Genomic DNA, 22,684 nt, shown 5'->3' on the forward strand with positions numbered 1-22,684 from the left:
AAGATCTGGGGGTGGACCCCTCCTTTGTTTCCTGGATCACAGAAAGGCCACTGTTCATCAGGCTGGGAAACTGGTTCTCTGGTAGAGTTTTGATCAGCTACAAAGACTGATTTGGCTTCAATCCTGTACAAACTGTACACAGCAGACTTCACATACTATCCTGAGTGTTACCACATTCAGAATTAGTGTTATTATTATTAACTGAGGAGGTTTGTAGCTGCCCGCATAGTCTGTGTTACTAAAAACATGGCTGCAACTGATACTAATTTTGACTTGAATGAACTTTGTCTGGAAAACAGAATAACACATCAAAGTATTCAATTTTTAATAATTTTAAACAGACAAAAGCAGAAAAGTTCAGCTGCCCTGCACATAAATATACAGATGAGTAAACTAACTCACAGCCTTCAAGATACGAAGCAACAGTCTGACTTTACGGGTCTTAACTCGTGTGCAGGGAAAAGTTGGTTATGCTAACGGACAAAATGAGGCATAAGCCGAGCGTGAAGCTCAACAGCAGGATAGAGACGTCCTCTGAACTGTGTTTTGAAGGTGTGGAGGTGGGTCAGACTGTCAGAGGAAACTCTGTAGAAGGACAGAGTCCCAGTCAGCCAGTCCAGATACACTCCCACCCGACTGTGGCGCAACCCAAGTGAAGGCACGTCGACCTTATTGCTGTTGTGCTGAACATAATAACCATCATCAGAGCAAACCAGGCACCAGGACCTGTCGTCCTGTCCCATCTGGACATGATCCATTTTCTTTTTCCTGCCTGTTCCTCTGTATGTGACACCAACACTTAAGGGCCCAAACACCTCAACCTCCCAGTAGCTGCGCCCGTCTAGACCCTGTTGACACAGGACTTGTTGGCTCTGATCAGACCTTTTTAAGTGATGGGGATTTTTCTGCTCCTCTTCCACCCAGGTCACCTTTCTGTTCCCCTCAGACAGAAGGAGGTTCTGGTGGGCTGTACCAGGGTCCAGAGTGAGCTCCCAAGCATCTGAAGGTAGGAAAACACTTTATTCCACCAGAGGCTGAGGCATTTCTGCTGTAGCTGAGCTCACAAAAACACAGGTTACTAAAACATCTGGTTATTACATTGATACCAGCCAATATACAGATATAAAGGTACTTACACTTCTTAATGCCTGGTTTCATTCTGTGACTTCCACAATGTTCAACACTGTAAGAGGAAAATACTTTAATCAGATCATAAGATTCCCAGGACCTCGGATGAGTGTTAGAATACAGTCTGAAACAAAAGGTGAGCACTATCTGCAGTTAACTTTGGACCAAATGGGATTTTTACAGTTTCTTTTCTTTCCTGGGATTGATGTAGAGAGTTCCTGTAGTGGAAAACTGTTCTCTGCAACATTAAGATTTAGGGCTAGCATTGCACTTTAGCCTCACTGTTGTATGGCAGTAGTCCACTAACTCTTCTCTTCAAGATCAGTAGGGAAGAATAATATAGTAGATCTGTAATTACTTGAGTTTGCTGAGCTTGTATCGGGGATCGTCCTGCAGATGTGAGAGCAGTGTCTTTCCTGAGTCTCCTGGATGATTGTAGCTCAGATCCAGCTCCTTCAGGTGGGAGGGGTTGGACTTCAGAGCAGAGGCCAGAAAGACACAACCTGTCTCTGTGACCAGACAGCCTGACAGACTGAAAACAGCGTGTGGTACATCAGCAAATAGGGTTAAAGTCAAATTACAGAGACCACTATTTTCAGACCACCGTTGCCATCCACAAAGTCATGTGACTAGCTTGGCAAAACCCACACATATGTGAAACTCTGTGAATACCTGAGCGTCTCCAGTTTGCAGCTGTGACTCGACAGTCCATGACAGAATAGATTCACTCCTGAATCTTTCAGGTCGTTGTTGCTCAGGTCCAGATCTTTCAAAGCTGAGTAGGAGAACTTGAGAGCAAAGGCCAAGTGTTCAGACCACTCTGCAGTCACTCTGCAGTCTGCAAGGCTAGGGGTGGACGTTGACACAAACATGCTGTTATTGGTAAACCCGTAAATCCTCGTATTCATTCAGGTGTTACAGTTAAAGGCTTCAAATTAAGAGCTGGAATTGGTGAAGCTGCACCAAGCAGGTTTTGGTCCTTTAGAAAACTGACAGTACAACACTAATCCATGCTTAGTCCTTTATGTGAATTTTTAAAAATATTCTGTCAAGAGCTAAGAAAGAAGGCAAGATTTGAACTTCTTTCACAAGCTGTCTTTTATTATACTTTGACTACTTCTTCTGTGTTGGGTTTGTAAAACCTGAAATGGAGCACCTGAAAATGAAGCACCATTATCCTCAAGTCAACAATTACTGCATCTCAACCTCCTGCCTGCAGGCTGTTTGCCTTCAGGTGGTACCATTTGGACCTTTAGTCTTTACATGAAGTTGGATGACAGTTCGAACAAAGCGTGCCTTTGCTTTACACTGAGAGTAAACTTACATTGCCTTCCTGCTGCTCCTCACAGCTGGTATCAGTCTTCTTCGACCTTCCTCTGACGTGTGGAAACTCTTCAGGTCCAACATGTCCACATCGTTCTTTGATACCTGCAGCATGTAGGCCAGGGCAGAGCAGTGCAGGGGAGTCAGGTCTGTTTTTGAACGATCTGTCAGCTTCAGGTATTCCTGAATCTCATCTTTAACTTTATGGTCTCTCATCTCGACCATGGCCTGGAAGAGGCGGACGCAGCTGTCTGGAGAGAGGGTCTTCCTTCGGATGGATTTGAGGTAAGTCAAGATTTTCTTGTCGGTTTCTTGGCTTGGGTCTGGTGATGGCAGCAGACCCTGAAGGACCCTCCGGTTGGGTTCAACCATAAGACCAAGAAGGAATCGCAGGAAGAAGTCCAGGTTGACGTTCTTCACCTCTAGCACTTTGTCAACTGTCGTCTTTAGGAGATCAAGCAAATTTAGTTCTCTTTGCCCCTTCAGATCAAGAAATTCGCTGAGCTCTGATGTTCTCTTGTTTGTCAAACATTCATACACAAAAAGAGCTGCAAAGAACTCCTGTACGGTCAGGTGCACAAAGAAGAAGACCTTCTTCTGAGAAAACACTTCCTCTTCCCTAAGAACTGCATTGAAAAATCCAGAGTAAATAGGTGCTTCTTTTATGTCAACGCCACAGTCCTTTAGGTCTTCCTCATAGAAGATGAGGTTGTTCTTCTGCAGCTCAACAAATGCAAGTTTGCCCAATTTCAAAAGAAATTCTCTGTGTGTCTTCAGCAGCTGCTCTCTGCTCTTCTCTGTCTTCTTGTCTTTCTTTCTGCTTGTGTGTTTTGTCTGAACAAAGAGGAAATGTGCCATCATCTCTGTCAGGGTTTGAGGAGTTTCTGTTTTTTCATCTCCCCTAAAGACTTCCTGAAATAACAAAGCAGAAATCCAGCAGAAGATCGGGATCTGGCACATGATGTCCAGGCTCTGTGATGACTGGATATGTGAAATGATCCTGTCAGCAAGACTCAAGTCCTGACTAAATCTCTTCTTGAAATAATCCTCTTTTTGTGGGTCATTGAACCCTCTTATCTCTGTGACCATGTCGACATACTCTACAGGGACCTGATTGGCTGCTACTGGTCGGGAAGTTATCCAGAGGTTTGCATCTGGAAGAAGGTTACCCTGGATCAGGTTTGCCAGGAGGTTACGCAGAGATGTCACTTTACTGACAGACGTTACCTTCCTATTGCTCTTAAAGTCCAGTTGGAGTCTGCTTTCATCCAGTCCGTCCAGGAAGAAATTCAGTCAGGAGCTGGTGCAAGCTTTTCTTTCCTTTTATCAAGTTCAGTTCTCGGAAAGCAAGACTGAAAACAAAATCAATATCCAGGTTTGCTTCCTCATTGGCCCAGTCAAGGATGAACGTCTGCACAGCAAATGACTTTCCAATGCCTGCGACGCCCTGTGTCAGGACTGTTCTAGGGGGTTTCTCTGGACCAGGGGAAGGTCTGAAGATTTCACTAAGGCTGACACAATAGTCATGCGATGATAGCCTTTTCTATTTACAATTCATGCGCCTGAACGGATATTCTTCATGTGGTCCTTCACTCTGACCAGAAGTGATGAAGAGTTCTGTGAAGATGCTCTTGAGATAGCGTTCTTGGCCCTCATTACCTTCAGATGTCAAAGTAAATTTCTTGTGCATTGCTTGTTTAAGGTTCTCCTTAGTTTTAAGAAGGATGTCTCCTGTAATCAAACACAAGATTTGTTTTTCTGGTTTTTTTGCAAAGTAGGACTGAAATTTTTTTCGTTTCACAGTTGTTGGCTTAGTTGGCTTGGCGCCCTCAGTTTGAAGGTGACCTGGAAACTGACATTTATTTAAGCTTTTATATGATCTTTGAAACTTTTCTTATTAAGAAATGTTTGTGCCGTTTAGGGGAACAGTTTGTTCTCTGATAGAGGACGTTAAACAAAACTATGTGGAACAACACTGTTAACAGGAAATTATGGCTTCCTCTATATTTGATTTTGCGTCAAAGGTTAGCACTGTCAAGACAGAATTATTGCATGACATGAATTTGCATGTTAAAGTTGAGCTCTATCAAATATGTTGTGTGGACTTGGCTGTAAATATGAGTTTCCTACCAATTTTCACCATTTTAAATGTAAATGTGACCAGGTCTTTTTTGTAGTTAATAGTAGGACTAGTTGTTGTAGTATTCATAAGTATTTATTTAAGAAGCAGTTAAACCTACCTGTGACCGTATTAAGCTGTACATTTTGTCCACGCTCAAGGCAGCAATGGTCTGCCCGTGAGACACACTGGTCCTGGTCTAACTTAGTGCACTTTTTACATGACTGGTGTCCACACATGCACTGGCCTGGATCTCTCAAAACCTCTTTTCCCCCTGAAGAGCTGGTCACGTCCCTGCACAGATCAACACATGTCACGTTATTTTCTCAGAGGCTTCATTCTCTGGTAGTTCTGTCTCTAACGGTTTGGACACACTTTTCCAATCAGATCTTCTCTTTAACTTTTAGGATGTTGTGGAAACCATTAAAAATTGATCATGTGACCTGGTCAATCAGCACAAAGATCATCCAAGTTTTCCCTTATGAACTACAGACGTACCGTGTTGTGTCACAGTTTGCAAAGCTTATTGGCTCGTACTTGGATGCGTCACTCTTCATAGAAACACAACTGGAGGCTGTCGGCTCAGCTGCACTCATATGTGAACTAATGAGAGACGGTTTTATGATGTGGTTTATTGTATGGTCAGTGTTCACTGAAAACACTGAGCAGGTGCAAGAACATCAATGGGAAATATAAGCCGTTACAAACTCAATGGAGCCTGAACCAGAAAAGCAGGTTAGAGAATAATGGATAGGAACCACTAAAAATGTTTAATTTAACATAGACCATTCACTGAATCTGATCAAATCTATTACATTCCAGTCATCAATGATAATTTATGATCAATTCCATACCTGATTGGCAGCTCACAGGATTCAAAGGACTGGTCGATCGCCGCAGGTCTCTTTCTGTTTGTCTTCTTAGCCATTTCTGCTGCATAAGAAATAATTGGAAAAAGAAAATGGTTCAAACATCACACAGTTACAAGAAACAAACACAATATTTCTTAGCTGTTAAAACACAAACAGTCATTATCTTTCATGTCTGTTCATCAAACCCATTAAACAAACAAGAGTCATGGTGGGAAAGCTGAGGGCAGCCGTATTTTTATAACAGGTTTTTGGCAGCAACGGCCTTAGACAAGCACTTTTTGTAGCTGTGGGTAAAACCTGATTCTGCTTCAACTCAGCATATTCTGATCCACACCTCCATTGTCATATCATTGACTGGGCTCCAAGGTCTCGAACTCCTGACTCCAGCTGAGCTTCAGTAGCATCAGAAGCCTCGTGCTGACCTCACTTTTTCCACCATCACCATTGTTTAATGAGAGTGTTGGTCAGATCAGCTTAGAAATATTGTTTGTTGTTATTTGTCTCTATCAGATCATATTTCATGAATAATTTAAAGCCTGGAAACTACAAACAGGAGCATTAATTTTTCTTACAACTGTAACTTGTGTGTTTTTTTCTAATTTAAAGTGCAGACTCAATAAGGAATATAGAAATTTATCAAAAAGACTTTGAACCTGTGTGATGGGTTTGATCATTTGCAGTTCAAAAGACAAACAAATACACAATCTATTAATAATTAATTTATTTTGTTAGTTTAATGCAGAAAAAAATCTGTTTTATAAAATGTGAATTTGTGCAGGTGATAAAATCCTGAAATCCCATAAAAATAACACGACTGGTTGGACTTTACTGTGTAATGGACAGATACACACTCAGCATTGGACATTACTACAAAATGACGAACATGATTCAGCCTTTGTTTCTTTGTCTGTCCTGAATCTAAATGAATATTTGACACAAAATACAATTAAAATCTGTAAATCTAATACTACATAGGAATATATCAAATAAAAATGATTCACTATGATTTTGCATTAAAAACAATCATTTTTTAGTGTCTATAATTTTATCCATGGATGCTTTTCTACTCTAACACATGTTCTCTAGATCTTATTGTAAGGTCAGCGAGATGCTGTGTGGCTTGGAGTTAATTATTATTGACTTATAAATATGGGGAACCTTTGTTATATAGAGCATTAAAGTAGGTACATAAACAGTAAAACAGTCAAAGGTCCATTGAGTTTAGAGAAGGCAGTGAAGAGACAGACCTTCCTGATGGTTGTAGAGTGAAAAACATTCAAACATCCAAACAACCTCCATCCTCCAAAACACTAACAACAAACCTGAAAATCAGATAAAACCTAAAAGATGCTCGGCCACATAGATTCATCTTTAGTCAATATTTAACTATCAACGGTCTCTGTTTTGTTTTAGCACTGAGCCAAACTGGCCCAGCCTCAATCTCATAACTGACAGTCGAACTGCTGCCAACATCTGCAGCTCAATGCAAGAGACAAAGAAAACCCATGAACTGTCAATAAACCTGCAGAAAAATGAGGAAAGCTGCAGAAATGCACAAAGACATAACAAATGTTCTAAACTGTAGTAAAACAAGCCTGTAGATTGTTTCAGTGTGTTTCCCTGTTGTTCTTCCCTCTTTGCCCTTTGTTCAACTCACTGTCTCAGTCTGCTCCAGGTAACAGGATCAGAAACTACTTACTTTGGTTTTCAAAGCTTGTTCCAGTCCCTTCTTCTTTTTTACCATCCATAGTACGTCCTCTCTGCTCTGGGACTTTGTCTCCTCTGATCATTCACTCACATCAGTGTTGGCTCAGTCTTCCTCATGTTACAGCTGCGTCTATTAGCTGGTCTGATCTGGGATCAGTTTCTGAACAACTAGTGAGGATTATAGGGGCTCGTTGTTTCTGGTGTTGGTTTCCAGGAAGCACCAATATGTCCAGTCCATGTGACTGAACAGGATTGGTCCCTGCTTTGTTTTGGAAAAAAACATCTATTTTAGCAAAAAGGAAACAAGTTTAAAAACTTTATCCATATTAGGCCCATTGTTACAGTTTTCTACTGAAATGTAAGAGCAAATATCTAAACTTAGTTTACCTCACACTTTAAAAGCTCCAGGACGATGGTATAATGAACAGTGTGAGCTGTTTTTGTGTCGCATCATATAAAGTACTTTGACTAGACCCAGATATTCAAAGTCATTGTGAGTATTTGGTTTGCAAATGTTCTGATCTTTCCCACAGAACAAGTCACAAGTTTTATTCCACATTTATTCCAACTTCAGTTGTCAGATCAGATCATTTTATTTCTGTTAAAATCAACTGAGACATTTATTTCCTGCAGATTCACTGAAACAAACATCAAACACTGAAACAGTCTAAAATGATCGTATATAAAATTTGAATAGAGAAAAATACACAAAACACTCGATGGAAAGATGGAAAATATACTATGAGCTCAAACATGAATATACTGTAGGACAGTAACTGACGTGTATTTATCATTTTTAACATACAGATTTTTACACTACAGAGATTATGGTAATGCTGGTAGCTCTACAATTTGCTTTCAGCTAAATGCTAACACAGCAGGTATAATGTTTACCATGTTCATTATCTTATTTTAGCATGACAGGATGCTAACATTTGCTAATTAGCAGTAAATACAAAGTGCAAAGTACTGAATGGAACAAGGTGTTTGGAGGTATTTGCTCTGAATAACAAAGTATTGGACACATTAGAAATTCTGATCTGATGATGTTGAGACAGGAAAATTAAAAGACCAAGAAAGTTTCTACAGTTCACCCTGACAGAGACTTGGTTGATTGGACTAAATTACATGACAATTTAGCCAATAACTGTTTAAAACTGTCAATCACACCACAACTGTAAACTCATTGTGGTGCTGGAGGAAAAGGCAGAGTATCAGGATTCATCCTCTGGGGCCCTTGAATATTTGCAATTTCTTGCTGTTGAGATGTTTCAGTCTGGACTTCAGTGGTTGACCAGCAAACACTGTCGTCCCTGGACCAACGCACATATGACAGAAAAATAACAGGGATGTTTGATCTGTGCACCGTTCGTGCACTGCTTATTTTGACATGCTTGGTGTCGTTCTTTCTTTGTGGTTGCACAGATTATGCTTGGATGAACGTCATGAAAAAGGAAACAGTAAAATGAAACTAAGTTCCTCTTCCTGCTGACGCCATCATGTTTTGCAATGACCCTGTGTTTAAATACGCTTTAACCAACTCGGTTAACATGATGGATGTTTATGTTAAACGGCAAAATGATGCAGAGGAATCAGTTGGAATGAGTTCTACAGCAGGATAAAGAGGCTCTGTGAACTGTGTTTTGAAGGTGTAGAGGCGGGTCAGACTGTCAGAGGAAATCCTGTAGAAGGACAGAGTACCAGCCGGCCAGTCCAGATACACTCCGACCCGACTGGAACGTGGCGAGAAGGAACAAACAGGGAACTTATCGTTGTGGTGAAGAACAAAACAACCATCATTAGAGCAAATCAGACTCCAGGACTTGTCATTGTGTCCCAGCCTGCAATGACTCACGTCCCCTTTCCTGCCAATGGTTCTGTAAGTTACCCCAATGTGGAAGGGCTCCTCCACGTCAAGCTCCCAGTAGCTGCGCCCATCTAGACCGCGCTCACACAGGACCTGTGGCCAGTGATCAAACCTTTCTTCATGATGGGGATATTTCTGCTCCTCTGCCGCCCAGCTCACCTTTCTGTTCCCCTCAGATAGCTGGAGGTTCTGGTGGGCTGTACTGGGGTCCAGAGTGAGCTCACAGGCATCTGGAGGTAGGAAAATTCTTTATTTCACTAATAACACAGTTTGTGACCATTAGTCCAACTGTATGTTCTGAGTGTAAAAGAACCCGAGCACCTGGGCCAACAATTCTTTATATGAGGTACATTGATCTGGGTGATTAGTGAATACAATGATCTGTTATGGACTCACTGCAGAACCTGTTCAGTGTAAGCCAACAACAGAGTCCATTAGAGGACTACAGAGTACTAACAGAACTGCAGTTAACCACAGTTATGTATAATCATTAACTTATTTAACAGTTAACAGTTTATTCCTTGAAATGACTATTTGGAATTTGTCATTGTGGTCACAACTTTCAGCAGATGTTTCTGCAGATACTTACATTTCTTGAATCCAGGTTTCAGCCGGTGAATTCCACCATGTTCAACACTGTGGAGAAATGAGGGTTGAAGTCTTCAGACTGTTTATCTGGCACCATGTTGCTCTCAGAACCTTTTGCTATCAGACTATCAGAGGTACAGATCTATTGATAGTAATTCTATCATATATACTTTTATTATAAATCCCACCCTTAGTAATTGTACATGCACTAATGGAAAAGAGCAGCTGCACAGCCAATCCCATGAGTTTCTGGGATCGTCTCATGAAACAGGGCTGGGATTGTTCTTACCTGAGTTGACTCAGTTTGTATCCGGGATCGTTCTGTAGCTCGGTGAGCAGTTTCTTTCCTGAGTCACCTGGATGGTTGTAGCTCAGGTCCAGCTCTATCAGATTGGAGGGGTTGGACTTCATAGCAGAGGCTAGAAACTCACAGCCTTTCTCTGTGATCAGGCAGCCAGACAACCTGAGAAACCACAGCATTTGGTAGTTCAGTATGCAGACCTCTTAAGGGTTTAGTTATATTTACAAAAGGAACAAGACATCCATCCATCCATCCATCCATCCATTTTCTATACCCGCTTTTTCCTGAAAGCCAGGGTCACGGGGATCTGCTGGAGCCTATCCCAGCTCTCTCTCGGGTGAAAGGCAGGGGTACACCCTGGACAGGTCACCAGTCCGTCGCAGGGCCGGAACAAGACATGTATATTTGAATTATGATCTATTATCTGAGTTTATAAAGGTTTACCTGAGTGCCTGGAGTCTGCAGCATTGTCTCGACAGTCCATCACAGAGCTGTTTTACTCCTTCATCTTTCAGGTCATTGTTGCTTAGGTCCAGATCTCTTAGGCATGAGTAGGGGAACTCGAGAGCAAAGACCAGATGTTTGACCCACTCCAGAATAACCTTACAGTCTGCAAGTCTAGGGGTGGGTTAGAATATGATTAACAAAGTGGTGTAACTGTTTGAAGATAAGCAGAACCACGTATGAAGGAACAGGATGTCCATGTCCCCAGTCCTACTGTACATACATTACTCAGGAGTGATCTCTCATATCACAGTAAGAGTAAACTTACATTGCCTTCCTGCTGCTCCTCACAGCTGGTATCAGTCTTCTTCGACCTTCCTCTGACGTGTGGAAACTCTTCAGGTCCAACACGTCCACATCGTTCTTTGATACCTGCAGCATGTAGGCCAGGGCAGAGCAGTGCAGGGGAGTCAGGTCTGTTTTTGAACGATCTGTCAGCTTCAGGTATTCCTGAATCTCATCTTTAACTTTATGGTCTCTCATCTCGACCATGGCCTGGAAGATGCTGACGCAGCTGTCTGGAGAGAGGGTCTTCCTTCGGATGGATTTGAGGTAAGTCAAGATTTTCTTGTCGGTTTCTTGGTTTGGGTCTGGTGATGGCAGCAGACCCTGAAGGACCCTCCGGTTGGGTTCAACCATAAGACCAAGAAGGAATCGCAGGAAGAAGTCCAGGTTGACGTTCTTCACCTCTAGCACTTTGTCAACTGTCGTCTTTAGGAGATCAAGCAAATTTAGTTCTCTTTGCTCCTTCAGATCAAGGAATTCGCTGAGCTCTGATGTTCTCTTGTTTGTCAAACATTCATACACAAAAAGAGCTGCAAAGAACTCCTGTACAGTGAGGTGCACAAAGAAGAAGACCTTCTTCTGAGAAAACACTTCCTCTTCCCTAAGAACTGCATTGAAAAATCCAGAGTAAATAGGTGCTTCTTTTATGTCAACGCCACAGTCCTTTAGGTCTTCCTCATAGAAGATGAGGTTGTTCTTCTGCAGCTCAACAAATGCAAGTTTGCCCAGTTTCAGAAGAAATTCTCTGTGTGTCTTCAGCAGCTGCTCTCTGCTCTTCTCTGTCTTCTTGTCTTTCTTTCTGCTTGTGTGTTTTGTCTGAACAAAGAGGAAATGTGCCATCATCTCTGTCAGGGTTTGAGGAGTTTCTGTTTTTTCATCTCCCCTAAAGACTTCCTGAAATAACAAAGCAGAAATCCAACAGAAGATCGGGATCTGGCACATGATGTCCAGACTCTGTGATGACTGGATATGTGAAATGATCCTGTCAGCAAGACTCAAGTCCTGACTAAATCTCTTCTTAAAATAATCCTCTTTTTGTAGGTCATTGAACCCTCTTATCTCTGTCACCATGTCGACATACTCTACAGGGACCTGATTGGCTGCTACTGGTCGGGAAGTTATCCAGAGGTTTGCATCTGGAAGAAGGTTACCCTGGATCAGGTTTGCCAGGAGGTTACGCAGAGATGTCACTTCACTGACAGACGTTACCTTCCTATTGCTCTTAAAGTCCAGTTGGAGTCTGCTTTCATCCAGTCCGTCCAGGATCAGTGTAACCTTAGATCTGATGTAATCCTCCGAATCTTTCAGTTCGCGGAGCACAGGGTGAAATTCTGTCAGAAGCTGGTGCAAGCTTTTCTTTCCTTTTATCAAGTTCAGTTCTCGGAAAGCAAGACTGAAAACAAAATCAATATCCAGGTTTGCTTCCTCATTGGCCCAGTCAAGGATAAACTTCTGCACAGCAAATGACTTTCCAATGCCTGCGACGCCCTGTGTCAGGACTGTTCTAGGGGGTTTCTCTGGACCAGGGGAAAGTTTGAAGATTTCAAGGAGGTCGATTTCTGTAGACAACTTCTTTTTCAATTTACGTTCAAAGCGTCTGAACTCGTGCTCCTCGTGTGGCCCTCCGATTTCCCCAGTGATGGTGTGGAGAGCTGTGTAGATGCTGTTCAGGGGACCCCATTGGTCACCACTGCCTTCAGACGTCAAAGCAAATTTCTTTTGCATTGCTTCCTTCAGAGCCTGCTTTGCCTTCGAGGGATGGACATATCCTGTAACGATGAAATGCATGAATTAAAGAGCTGTGTGGTTGGGTCATGCAAAGAACTTTACCTGCTTTTAAGAAGAAACAGATACTACGTCAATGTAACGTTAAGGATGAAACGATAGGTGGATAGGTGGTTATAGAAGTTAGGTAGTGGTATCAACAACAATAGTGAGCGCTAAGCCCCCCTAAGGATGAAATCCTAGAACTGCCCCTGCTAATAAGTGATGTCTGACACTGATTAGGTTGGATGATGAATTACTCAACTGCTGTATCCTCCTGCAGTAAGACTTTAAACTTACCAGTTTGCTCCTCAGCCTTTCTCTGATGTTCAGGCTCTTTTTTGAGTTTCTTTCGACGCCTTGGGCTGGATGGCCCCCCAGTCGACTGACTGCACACAGGGAAACAAATGACACATTATTATTGGACATTATAGGCCCTTCACCTGATGACTGTTTTTAATGATACCATCTTCTCAGTTGTGCTTTAGCAGGAGAGCTACTGTGGCTCTTGTGTTGCAGGTTTGTGTCTGGCTGAGTCACAGGGTTTGGTTAGTTTTATCACAGTTAGACTTCTGTCTGTGTAGACGGCTACACTGTCAAATTCATTCATGTGACTTTGAATTACCGTTCTGTTTCTTCTTGTGCCATGTCGGGGGGATGGTACATGGAACTATCACTCTTCATGGGGAGACAGCTGTGAGTTTCAGATTCAGTTTCACTTTGCTGTGAACTGTAAAAGAAAACTTTTGATGTGAAATCCGGACTGTGTGCCTGGCAGGGCAGCCCATGTTCACCTCTGTCAAACACATTTACAGATGTTTTAATATTTTAATTAGAGAGCACAAAATGTGGAATTACCCTCTGGGGCTCTCTTTGCAAAAGTCCGGTCTCGTGAACATGGATCCCTCACCCAGGACGGACTCATCTGCACTGATCTGTGAACTGAGACAAGAGACGGTTGAGATATTAAATTTTTTTTAAATGATCAGTCCATCATCAGATGTTTTACCACTGTTAGTAATATACGATGGAATGTGCCAAGAAATGGAGAGAGGAGGTTATCAGGCCATGCCATCATGAATCTCCAGGGCCCCACAGCAATGCCCTCCCCTACACTAACCTACTGTAACCACCCTCTCATACACTACATCCGCAACTAACCCGAGTGTTACTCCCCTCTGTAACTCCTGTGCAGGTGCGAGAGTGGAGGCAAGTCCTCAGGGTCATCAGATGGGCACCCTCTCGTCAAATGGTGTTTCGTTGAGTTGGGCCCACGACACCAAGAAGGCTCAACGGTGTGTTCCAGCGTCCCAGAACCACCCCCCTCTTTGCCCACACCCCTGCCCCCACCACAACAGCTACGCTACCAGTTAGACTATTGCTCCTAATGAGCCCCTTAGCAACATTCAACCTGAAAAACTACCATAACACTGAACATGACGTAACAATAACATACCAACCATAAAACATAGCATAACATAACAACATAACATAGCAATCACAATGGACATGACATTCGCTCCCCCGCTGCCGAGCGGGCCCCCCAAGCCGACAGCACCACGAGCCCCACCAGGAAACACGCGCGGGCCACCAGCAGCGCCTGCCTGCCGCACCAGGCAGGCAGCATAGCCCAGCCACCAGCCCCGACGTGACCAACAAACCACCCCCAGCACCAGGCAGCCCAGAGCCATGCGGCAGAAGCCCCCACCGCCCTGCCCCGCCACGCCATGCCACACCACCTCCATGCAGCCACTAATAACTATGCGATCCTCGTTTGCCAGTACACAGCTTGTCAAACGCTGCTGCAATGCAACACCACTGCAGTGGAATCGATGGAGGAAAACTCCTGACTGGACAATCACTGCGACAAGGAGTTGCACATTTCCCACACAGCTCCCATTCTTTTCACTCTCCTCAACCGTCTGAAGCCACACAAGCTTTCGGTCATTCTTGGCCTCCATATTGGCAGCGTACAGGCAGCAGCCAGTGGGTAAAATAGCTGAGATGTGGTGGAGTAAGATGACCTGTCTCTTGCTGCAGGAAACCACGAACCACATCCTCACTGACTTCTGCCGAGAGGCTGACCATTGCTCTGTCATATAAAGCACAGTTTCTCCTTTGAGGATGACACTGACAGGTTGGTCTGTTTTTCGGGCAGGCCCGGCACAATATAACAGCGGACACAACACACCACAACACAACAACAAAGCAACAACAACAAGACAACACAACAACAGAAACCCCCACCACACCACCCCGGACCGCCCCGCGCAGCGAGCACCCGCCATCCGCATCAGAGCCAACGACCAGGCCCCAAGCCCGCCCAACGCAGCAAACCCGCAACCAGCAACCCGCACACGCCCCCCAACGAAACACACGATGCCGCCGTCCCGGAGAGCCCACCCGACAGCAAGAAAACGGAAATGGGAGATAGTCTAGCAGTACAGTAGAGTACAACTAATCAACAGCAAACCACACTAGAACTACAACTAGCTTCTAACTATCCGGTTAGCCCTATGTTACAACCATTTGTAGTACTCCACAAACCTGCCTCAAGCAGTTGCTTCCACTTGCGTAGTGCTTCTAACCAGATAGTGCAACTTATTCTTCTAGTATTCTCCTACCTGTTCTTGCCCCAGTCACCCACACTTCTTCTTTTCCAGAGCTATTCACTGGCATGTGCTGCAGCAGCGGCCATTTTCTTTACAGCCTGCTGCAGACTCTGCCCTTTTATGCCAAACTCACTCAGCAGGGAATAGACGGATCTTCCCACGAATCCTCTACACCCTACTTCCACAGGGCAGACCTTAACCTTCCAGCCCCGCTGCTCTGCCTCCATAGACTGTTCTGCGTATCTGAGTTTTTTCCTCTCAAATGCAGCTTCTATGGCACCTTCCCAAGGGGCTGTAAGTTCGATGAAATACGCAGTCCTTTGTGTTTCTGACCACAACATCATATCTGGTCTGAGATTGGTGCTAAGTATCTCCTGGGGCACAACAAGCTGGCTTCCTAGGTCTACCCTTAGTTGCCACTCTCCCTCCTTTTAGTTTCCCTGATTTATTCATATTTACGTCCTTCCTGTCTTTTTCACCTTCTCGGACAAACGAAATCTCCTGTTGATTGTTCTTCTCAGTTGTGGAATTTATCTCTACTCTCTTGCTTTCAACAGCTGCTGCTAGACACTTCAGCACTTGGTTATGTCTCCAGGTGTAACACCCTTGAGTCAAGCTTGTCTTACACCCTGAGAGAATGTGTCGTAGAGAAGCTACCCCTGAACACAGAGGACATGCTGGATCCTCGCCCACCCATCTCTTCAGATTCTGAGGAGATGGGAGAACATCATAGGTTGCGCCTAGCATGAATCTAATCCTCTTTGACTCCATCTCACATAATTCTCTCCAACATAGTTTCTTCCTTTCTACACTTTCCTAGTTTATCCACTGTCCCTGCTGTGCCTGAGACACTGCCTTTGCGCACCTACCGGCCTCTTCCTGCCTCCTAATCTCTTCCACAACTAGTTTTCTTCTGTTAGCTGCTGTTGCTTTTATCCATCTGATATGTGATGCACTAAGACCAAAACCACTTTGTCCGTGCTGCACTTGCCCTAAAATGTCCCTATGTCTAAGAGCAGCCTGAGCCTCTATAACTGCCTCCTTTGGGTTCTACTTCCTCCCCTGCTGAGACTGCTGGTCTTGCATTCCGCACTGCAGCGTCTCTGGAGTCTGCCAGTGTCATTTCTAGCCTGGCCTTAGCGCATTTAAACTCCTCTGTAATGCTTGTCATGGGGAGCTCTAATATACCTTTACCATATAGGCACACGCTGCTTTGACTCCGTGGAGCACCCAACCACTTTCTAACATATGCACTACCTGTCCTTTCTAACTTCTCTACCTTCGAGATGGGTACATCGTACACAGTCGGGGGCCAAAGCAATCATGGTAAAAGACCAAACTGCAGGCACCACAGCTTGAGTTTGCCTGGAAGGCCTGATGCCTCAATGCACTCGATACCATTGAGTGCCCACTGCCTCAGATTCTGTACATGCTCAATGTCATTGAGAGCTGCATTGTACCACCTACCTAAGCTTTTGACTGGCTTTTCTAACAGTGTCGGGATTGTCTCCCCATCTAAGTAGAACCTTTTATCTGACAGTGCGACTTTTACAATTGAGATACTCCTTGACTTCACTGGCTTGATTTTCATCCTAGCCCATTTTAGGTTCTCAACCAACTTACCTAGCAACCTCTTTGTGCACGGGACTGTGGTAGTGACCGTAGTCATGTCGTCCATGTATGCATGTATTGGAGGTAGCTGCTGTCCTGAGTGAAGTTTCTCGCCTGCTACCACCCAACTAGATGCTCTGATGATGACCTCCATTACCATGGTAAAAAGTAACGGTGAGATTGTGCACCCTGCCATGATGCCTATCTCCTGCCGTTGGCATGCAGTTGTATACTCTTCGGTTACAAAACAAACCTGGATGTCTTGAAAGTACTCTGTCACTAGCGCTTTCACTGTCCCTGGAATCTTAAAATAATCCAGTGCTTCCCATAGTAAGCTATGTGGTAGAGAACCAAAAGCGTTAGCTAGACCTAAGAAAACCACATGCAAGTCTCTTTTCTCCTTCTTTGCTGATTGGATCTGGTGCCATATCATGCTTGTATGCTCCGAGCATCCAGAAAAGCTGGAGATTCCCGCTTTCTGCACTGAGGTGTCAATAAGGTTGTTCTTTTCCAGGTACCTTAACAGTCTCTGTGCCACTACACTAAAGAAGATCTTGTCTTCCACATTTAGTCTTTTTCCTTAGGGATAAATATCCCTGCTGCTCTGCACCATGCCTTAGGAACTAGTTGTTTCCTCCATGCTACTCTAATGAGCCTCCACAGAAAGTGCAAGACTTCTGGGGCATGCTTATACAGCCTATATGGCACACCATTAGGCCCTGGGGCTGACCCTGACCTGGCTTTCCTAACTACAGCTTCCAACTCGCTCAGTGTTGGTGCTTTTACATCCATAGGATGCTCTATTGCACCAATGTCGGGCATATCCATAGGTAACCCTAACTTTCTGTCCCTATCCTTATCTGCATGCACCTTTTCTAAGTAGGCCTCTAACTCTCCCTTAGTCACTTTTAAGCTGCCGCTTTTCTCCTTGTTGAACAGCGCCTTAGTAAATTTATATGGGTCTTTGAAAAAACCTGTTCTAGCTCGCTCCTTTTTCTTACTGGCCTTCCTCAGACATTCTGCTCTTCTTAGGCCTGCCAACCTTGATTTCAATTCATTTTGGAGTGCATTAATGCCTTCCTTCTCTCCAGCTGTAGCTCTTCTCCACTGCTTCCTAAGCTGTCTTTGTTCACGCACCAGCCTATCGATTTCCTGCTGTCTCCTTGACTTGATTTGTCCACCTAAGGTTTTTGTTCCTACTATCACAAACTCCAAACCTAGCAACTCCATACTCGTAGATCACGTCTCCCATCTTTTCCAGCCTCTTTTCAACTGTCCCTTTCATCCCTTCCAGTACACCTACCAGATCTGAGCTAACTGATGCCCAAGTGCCCTTCTCTCTAGCTCTAGGCCACTTAACCTAATCCCCTCTCTTTCTTCCTATGCTCCCCTCTCATCTGCTCTCTGGTGCTTTCTTCCACTCTTTCCTCACTGTCAGGGATGCTGATGTCCTGCAAACTGTGGCTACTGGCCTGCTGCTGGACTTCACACAACTGACTTGACTGACGTCTTAGGAAGTACTGGTCAATGTGGGGTCCCTGCGCATCGCTTCCTTCACCAACCTCCAAGCACCCTTTCCTTCCTTGGTGTATTCTAAGCCCCCTGTGGGAAGTCATCTTACTCCACCCACAGGGACACACTTGCATCTGTTTTTCTTCTACCCTAATCTGCTTTGCTTCCATTTGAGTGCCCGTCCTGCTCATCGTCAAATCCGTTCCAAGGTCGTTAACCGTTTGTCCTGCCTGAACTATTATTGACTTAATATTGATTTGAACAAATGAATCTTTATTTAGATTATTGAGGATTAACAGCTCAATAATGTGTTGTATATGGTTATACAAAATAAACAGACATAAAATCAACCTTTAATGAGATTCAACATCTACAGTTGTTGAATAAAACAAACTAATAACTAACTAACTAACACCTCAGACTTCCGCTACAACTCAGGAACCTGTCACCTCCAAAAGTTTGACTCTTCAATCATTGGATGCATCAACAATAATAACGATGAGGAATACAGACACTTGATAAAAAGCTTTGTTGATTGGTGTAACAACAACTGTCTAAAGCTCAACATCAAGAAAACCAGAGAACTGGTGGTGGACTTTAGGAGGAACAGGAAGACCCCAGTCCCTGTCTCCATCCTTGGAGATGAAGGAGAGATTGTGGACTCCTACAAATACCTTGGAGTCCACATTAACAACAAACTGGACTGGTCAAACAATACAGATGCACTCTTCAAGAAAGGACAGAGCAGACTATTCTTCCTCAGGAGACTGTTCTTTTGGTGTGTGCAACAAGCTACTGAAGATGTTCTACCAGTCTGTAGTAGTGAGTGCACTGTTCTTTGCAGTTGTATGCTGGGGAGGTGGCATCAAGGCTGGTGAGTCCAACAGACTAAATAAGTTAATCAGGAAGGAAAAATCTGTTGTTGGACTGGAACTGGACAGTCTGGAGGCTGTGGCAGAGAGGAGGATGGTGGACAAAATCAACTCCATATTGGACAATCCTGCCCACCCACTTCATGAGGAACTGTGGCGAATGGGAAGTTCATTCAGCCACAGACTAATTCCACCTAAAGCCAAGACTGAAAGTTTCAGGAAGTCTTTTGTGTCCATGGCCATAAGACTCTATAATTCGTCAATATAAACAATAACGCGCACACAGACAGACACACACACGCGCGCGCGCGCGCACACACACACACACACACACACATGCATGTACGCACACACACATACGCACACACACATACACACACACACACACACACATGTACGCACACACACATACACACACATGCATGTATGCACACACACATACACACACACACAAACCCCCCAAATAAATAGTTAATTACTTTATTACTTTATTAATTACTATTAATCAATATAATTTAAATAATCTCAAATTTAATAACTGCTGTAACAACTGAATTTCCCCTTGGGGATTAATGAACAACTTCTTCTTCTTCTTCTTCTTAATGTGATGATCTAAGGAAACAAACAGCAACAAGACAAAACCTGCAGCTCAGACTCACCTGGCTTCTTCTTCTCTGCAGGATCCGAGGGTCTGATCAGGGGGTCTGTCCTCTGATATGGACGCATCAGCGGCATCTGTTGACACGGACCTCCTGCTCCTCTTCCTCCTCTCAGACATTTCTGCTCAAAAACAAGAAAAAAAATTCCAGAGGTCAGTGAATGCGTCATAAATAATTTCCGTGTGTTCCTCGTCTTTTTGAGTCCTCGGGTTATGTATTTTTAGTTTGAAGTACTTTATATACTGCTGGGTATGTTTTGAGTTTCCCACCGGGGATCAATAGAGTTTGATGATTAAAGAGCTGATTGATTCTGAAAAGGAGCTGAAGTTATCAGATAAATGTAACTACAAGGTTTGTCTCTGAAGCAGCACAACATGGAAATACTCAGCTGTACTAATAGTCTACCTCAAAAACTGCATTTGTACTGCAAAGAGTACAGGGAACAAGATGTCAGCTCTTTGATGCTTTTAAATCCAAAATGTTTCCTCCAGCTACGATAAATCTTCACTTTCCTCCGGTGTTTCTGCTGCGTCCTTTATTTCTGTTTCTGTGTCACAGCATAGAAACAAACACAATATTTCTTAGCTGTTAAAACACAAACAGTCATTATCTTTCATGTCTGTTCATCAAACCCATTAAACAAACAAGAATCATGGTGGGAAAGCTGAGGGCAGCCGTATTTTTATAACAGGTTTTTGGCAGCAACGGCCTTAGACAAGCACTTTTTGTAGCTGTGGGTAAAACCTGATTCTGCTTCAACTCAGCATATTCTGATCCACACCTCCATTGTCATATCATTGACTGGGCTCCAAGGTCTCTAACTCCTGACTCCAGCTGAGCTTCAGTAGCATCAGAAGCCTGGTGCTGACCTCACTTTTTCCACCATCACCATTGTTTAATGAGAGTGTTGGTCAGATCAGCTTAGAAATATTGTTTGTTGTTATTTGTCTCTATCAGATCATATTTCATGAATAATTTAAAGCCTGGAAACTACAAACAGGAGCATTAATTTTTCTTACAACTGTAACTTGTGTGTTTTTTTCTAATTTAAAGTGCAGACTCAATAAGGAATATAGAAATTTATCAAGAAGACTTTGAACCTGTGTGATGGGTTTGATCATTTGCAGTTCAAAAGACAAACAAATACACAATCTGTTAATAATTAATTTATTTTGTTAGTTTAATGCAGAAAAAAATCTGTTTTATAAAATGTGAATTTGTGCAGGTGATAAAATCCTGAAATCCCATAAAAATAACACGACTGGTTGGACTTTACTGTGTAATGGACAGATACACACTCAGCATTGGACATTACTACAAAATGGCGAATGATTCAGCCTTTGTTTCTTTGTCTGTCCTGAATCTAAATGAATATTTGACACAAAATACAATTCAAATCTGTAAATCTAATACTACATAGGAATATATCAAATAAAAATGATTCACTATGATTTTGCATTAAAAACAATCATTTTTTTTGTGTCTATAATTTTATCCATGGATGCTTTTCTACTCTAACACATGTTCTCTAGATCTTATTGTAAGGTCAGTGAGATGCTGTGTGGCTTGGAGATAATTATTATTGACTTATAAATATGGGGAACCTTTGTTATATAGAGCATTAAAGTAGGTACATAAACAGTGAAACAGTCAAAGGTCCATTGAGTTTAGAGAAGGCAGTGAAGAGACAGACCTTCCTGATCGTTGTAGTGTGAAAAACATTCAAACATCCAAACAACCTCCATCCTCCAAAACACTAACAACAAACCTGAAAATCAGATAAAACCTAAAAGATGCTCGGCCACATAGATTCATCTTTAGTCAATATTTAACTATCAACGGTCTCTGTTTTGTTTTAGCACTGAGCCAAACTGGCCCAGCCTCAATCTCATAACTGACAGTTGAACTGCTGCCAACATCTGCAGCTCAATGCAAGAGACAAAGAAAACCCATGAACTGTCAATAAACCTGCAGGAAAATGAGGAAAGCTGCAGAAATGCACAAAGACATAACAAATGTTCTAAACTGTAGTAAAACAAGCCTGTAGATTGTTTCAGTGTGTTTCCCTGTTGTTCTTCCCTCTTTGCCCTTTGTTCAACTCACTGTCTCAGTCTGCTCCAGGTAACAGGATCAGAAACTACTTACTTTGGTTTTCAAAGCTTGTTCCAGTCCCTTCTTCTTTTTTACCATCCATAGTACGTCCTCTCTGCTCTGGGACTTTGTCTCCTCTGATCATTCACTCACATCAGTGTTGGCTCAGTCTTCCTCATGTTACAGCTGCGTCTATTAGCTGGTCTGATCTGTTTCCTGTAAACTAGTGAGGATTATAGGGGCTCGTTGTTAATGGTGTTGTTTCCAGGAAGCACCAATATGTCCAGCCCATGTGACTGAACAGGATTGGTCCCTGCTTTGTTTTGGAAAAAAACATCTATTTTAGAAAAAAGGAAACAAGTTTAAAATTCTTTATCCATATTAGGCCCATTGTTACAGTTTTCTACTGAAATGTAAGAGCAAATATCTAAACTTAGTTTACCTCAGACTTTAAAAGCTCCAGGACGATGGTTTAATTGTATCACTAGTAAATGAGAAATTTGGTTGTTTAGTCAAGCCACACCTGTTTGTAACAGGGAAGCAAATGAAAATGTACAACATGCACAACAATTAGAGAAATTTATAGGAGGCAGTTTCACTTTATCATCTGTTACCTTCATGATTTTTAATGAAAAACTAGAAAATGTCAGAAACATCAGATATTGTTTAATTAGTAGTTGTCAGTACAACACATGGGCTTAAAAACAATACAAGCATTGTTCCTTTTACAGTGTGATCTGTTTTTGTGTTTCATCATATAAAGTACTTTGAATAGACCCAGATATTCAAAGTCATTGTGACTATTTGGTTTGCAAATGTTCTGATCTTTCCCACAGAACAAGTCACAAGTTTTATTCCACCTGAAGTTT

The 22,684-nt window shown here is 43.0% G+C and overlaps 1 protein-coding gene and 1 pseudogene across 2 annotated transcripts; both read right to left on the reverse strand.

The window, feature by feature from the left end:
- Window positions 1–336: 336 nt before the first annotated feature.
- Window positions 337–7,343, reverse strand: LOC113139040 (NLR family CARD domain-containing protein 3-like; annotated as a pseudogene).
- Window positions 7,344–7,736: 393 nt separating this feature from the next.
- On the reverse strand, window positions 7,737–22,301 carry LOC113139009 (NACHT, LRR and PYD domains-containing protein 5-like). Of its 2 annotated transcripts, XM_026321952.1 has the most exons (12): window positions 22,258–22,301; window positions 21,870–22,131; window positions 20,130–20,271; window positions 19,725–19,845; window positions 13,317–13,400; window positions 13,084–13,188; window positions 12,759–12,847; window positions 10,678–12,463; window positions 10,350–10,523; window positions 9,894–10,067; window positions 9,606–9,652; window positions 7,737–9,246 (listed from the first exon to the last, which is right to left on the reverse strand). In XM_026321952.1, exons 4-12 carry the CDS (start codon window positions 19,841–19,843, stop codon window positions 8,711–8,713), a joined length of 3,114 nt encoding a protein of 1,037 aa, XP_026177737.1. In that variant the 5' UTR covers window positions 19,844–19,845; window positions 20,130–20,271; window positions 21,870–22,131; window positions 22,258–22,301; the 3' UTR covers window positions 7,737–8,710. The 2 variants fall into 2 exon arrangements, with proteins under 2 accessions (XP_026177737.1, XP_026177730.1); XM_026321945.1 differs by lacking the exon at window positions 20,130–20,271.
- Between the last annotated feature and the right edge of the window lie 383 nt (window positions 22,302–22,684).

This window comes from Mastacembelus armatus, chromosome 18 (assembly GCF_900324485.2).
Source record: "Mastacembelus armatus chromosome 18, fMasArm1.2, whole genome shotgun sequence".
Classification (NCBI taxonomy): domain Eukaryota; kingdom Metazoa; phylum Chordata; class Actinopteri; order Synbranchiformes; family Mastacembelidae; genus Mastacembelus; species Mastacembelus armatus.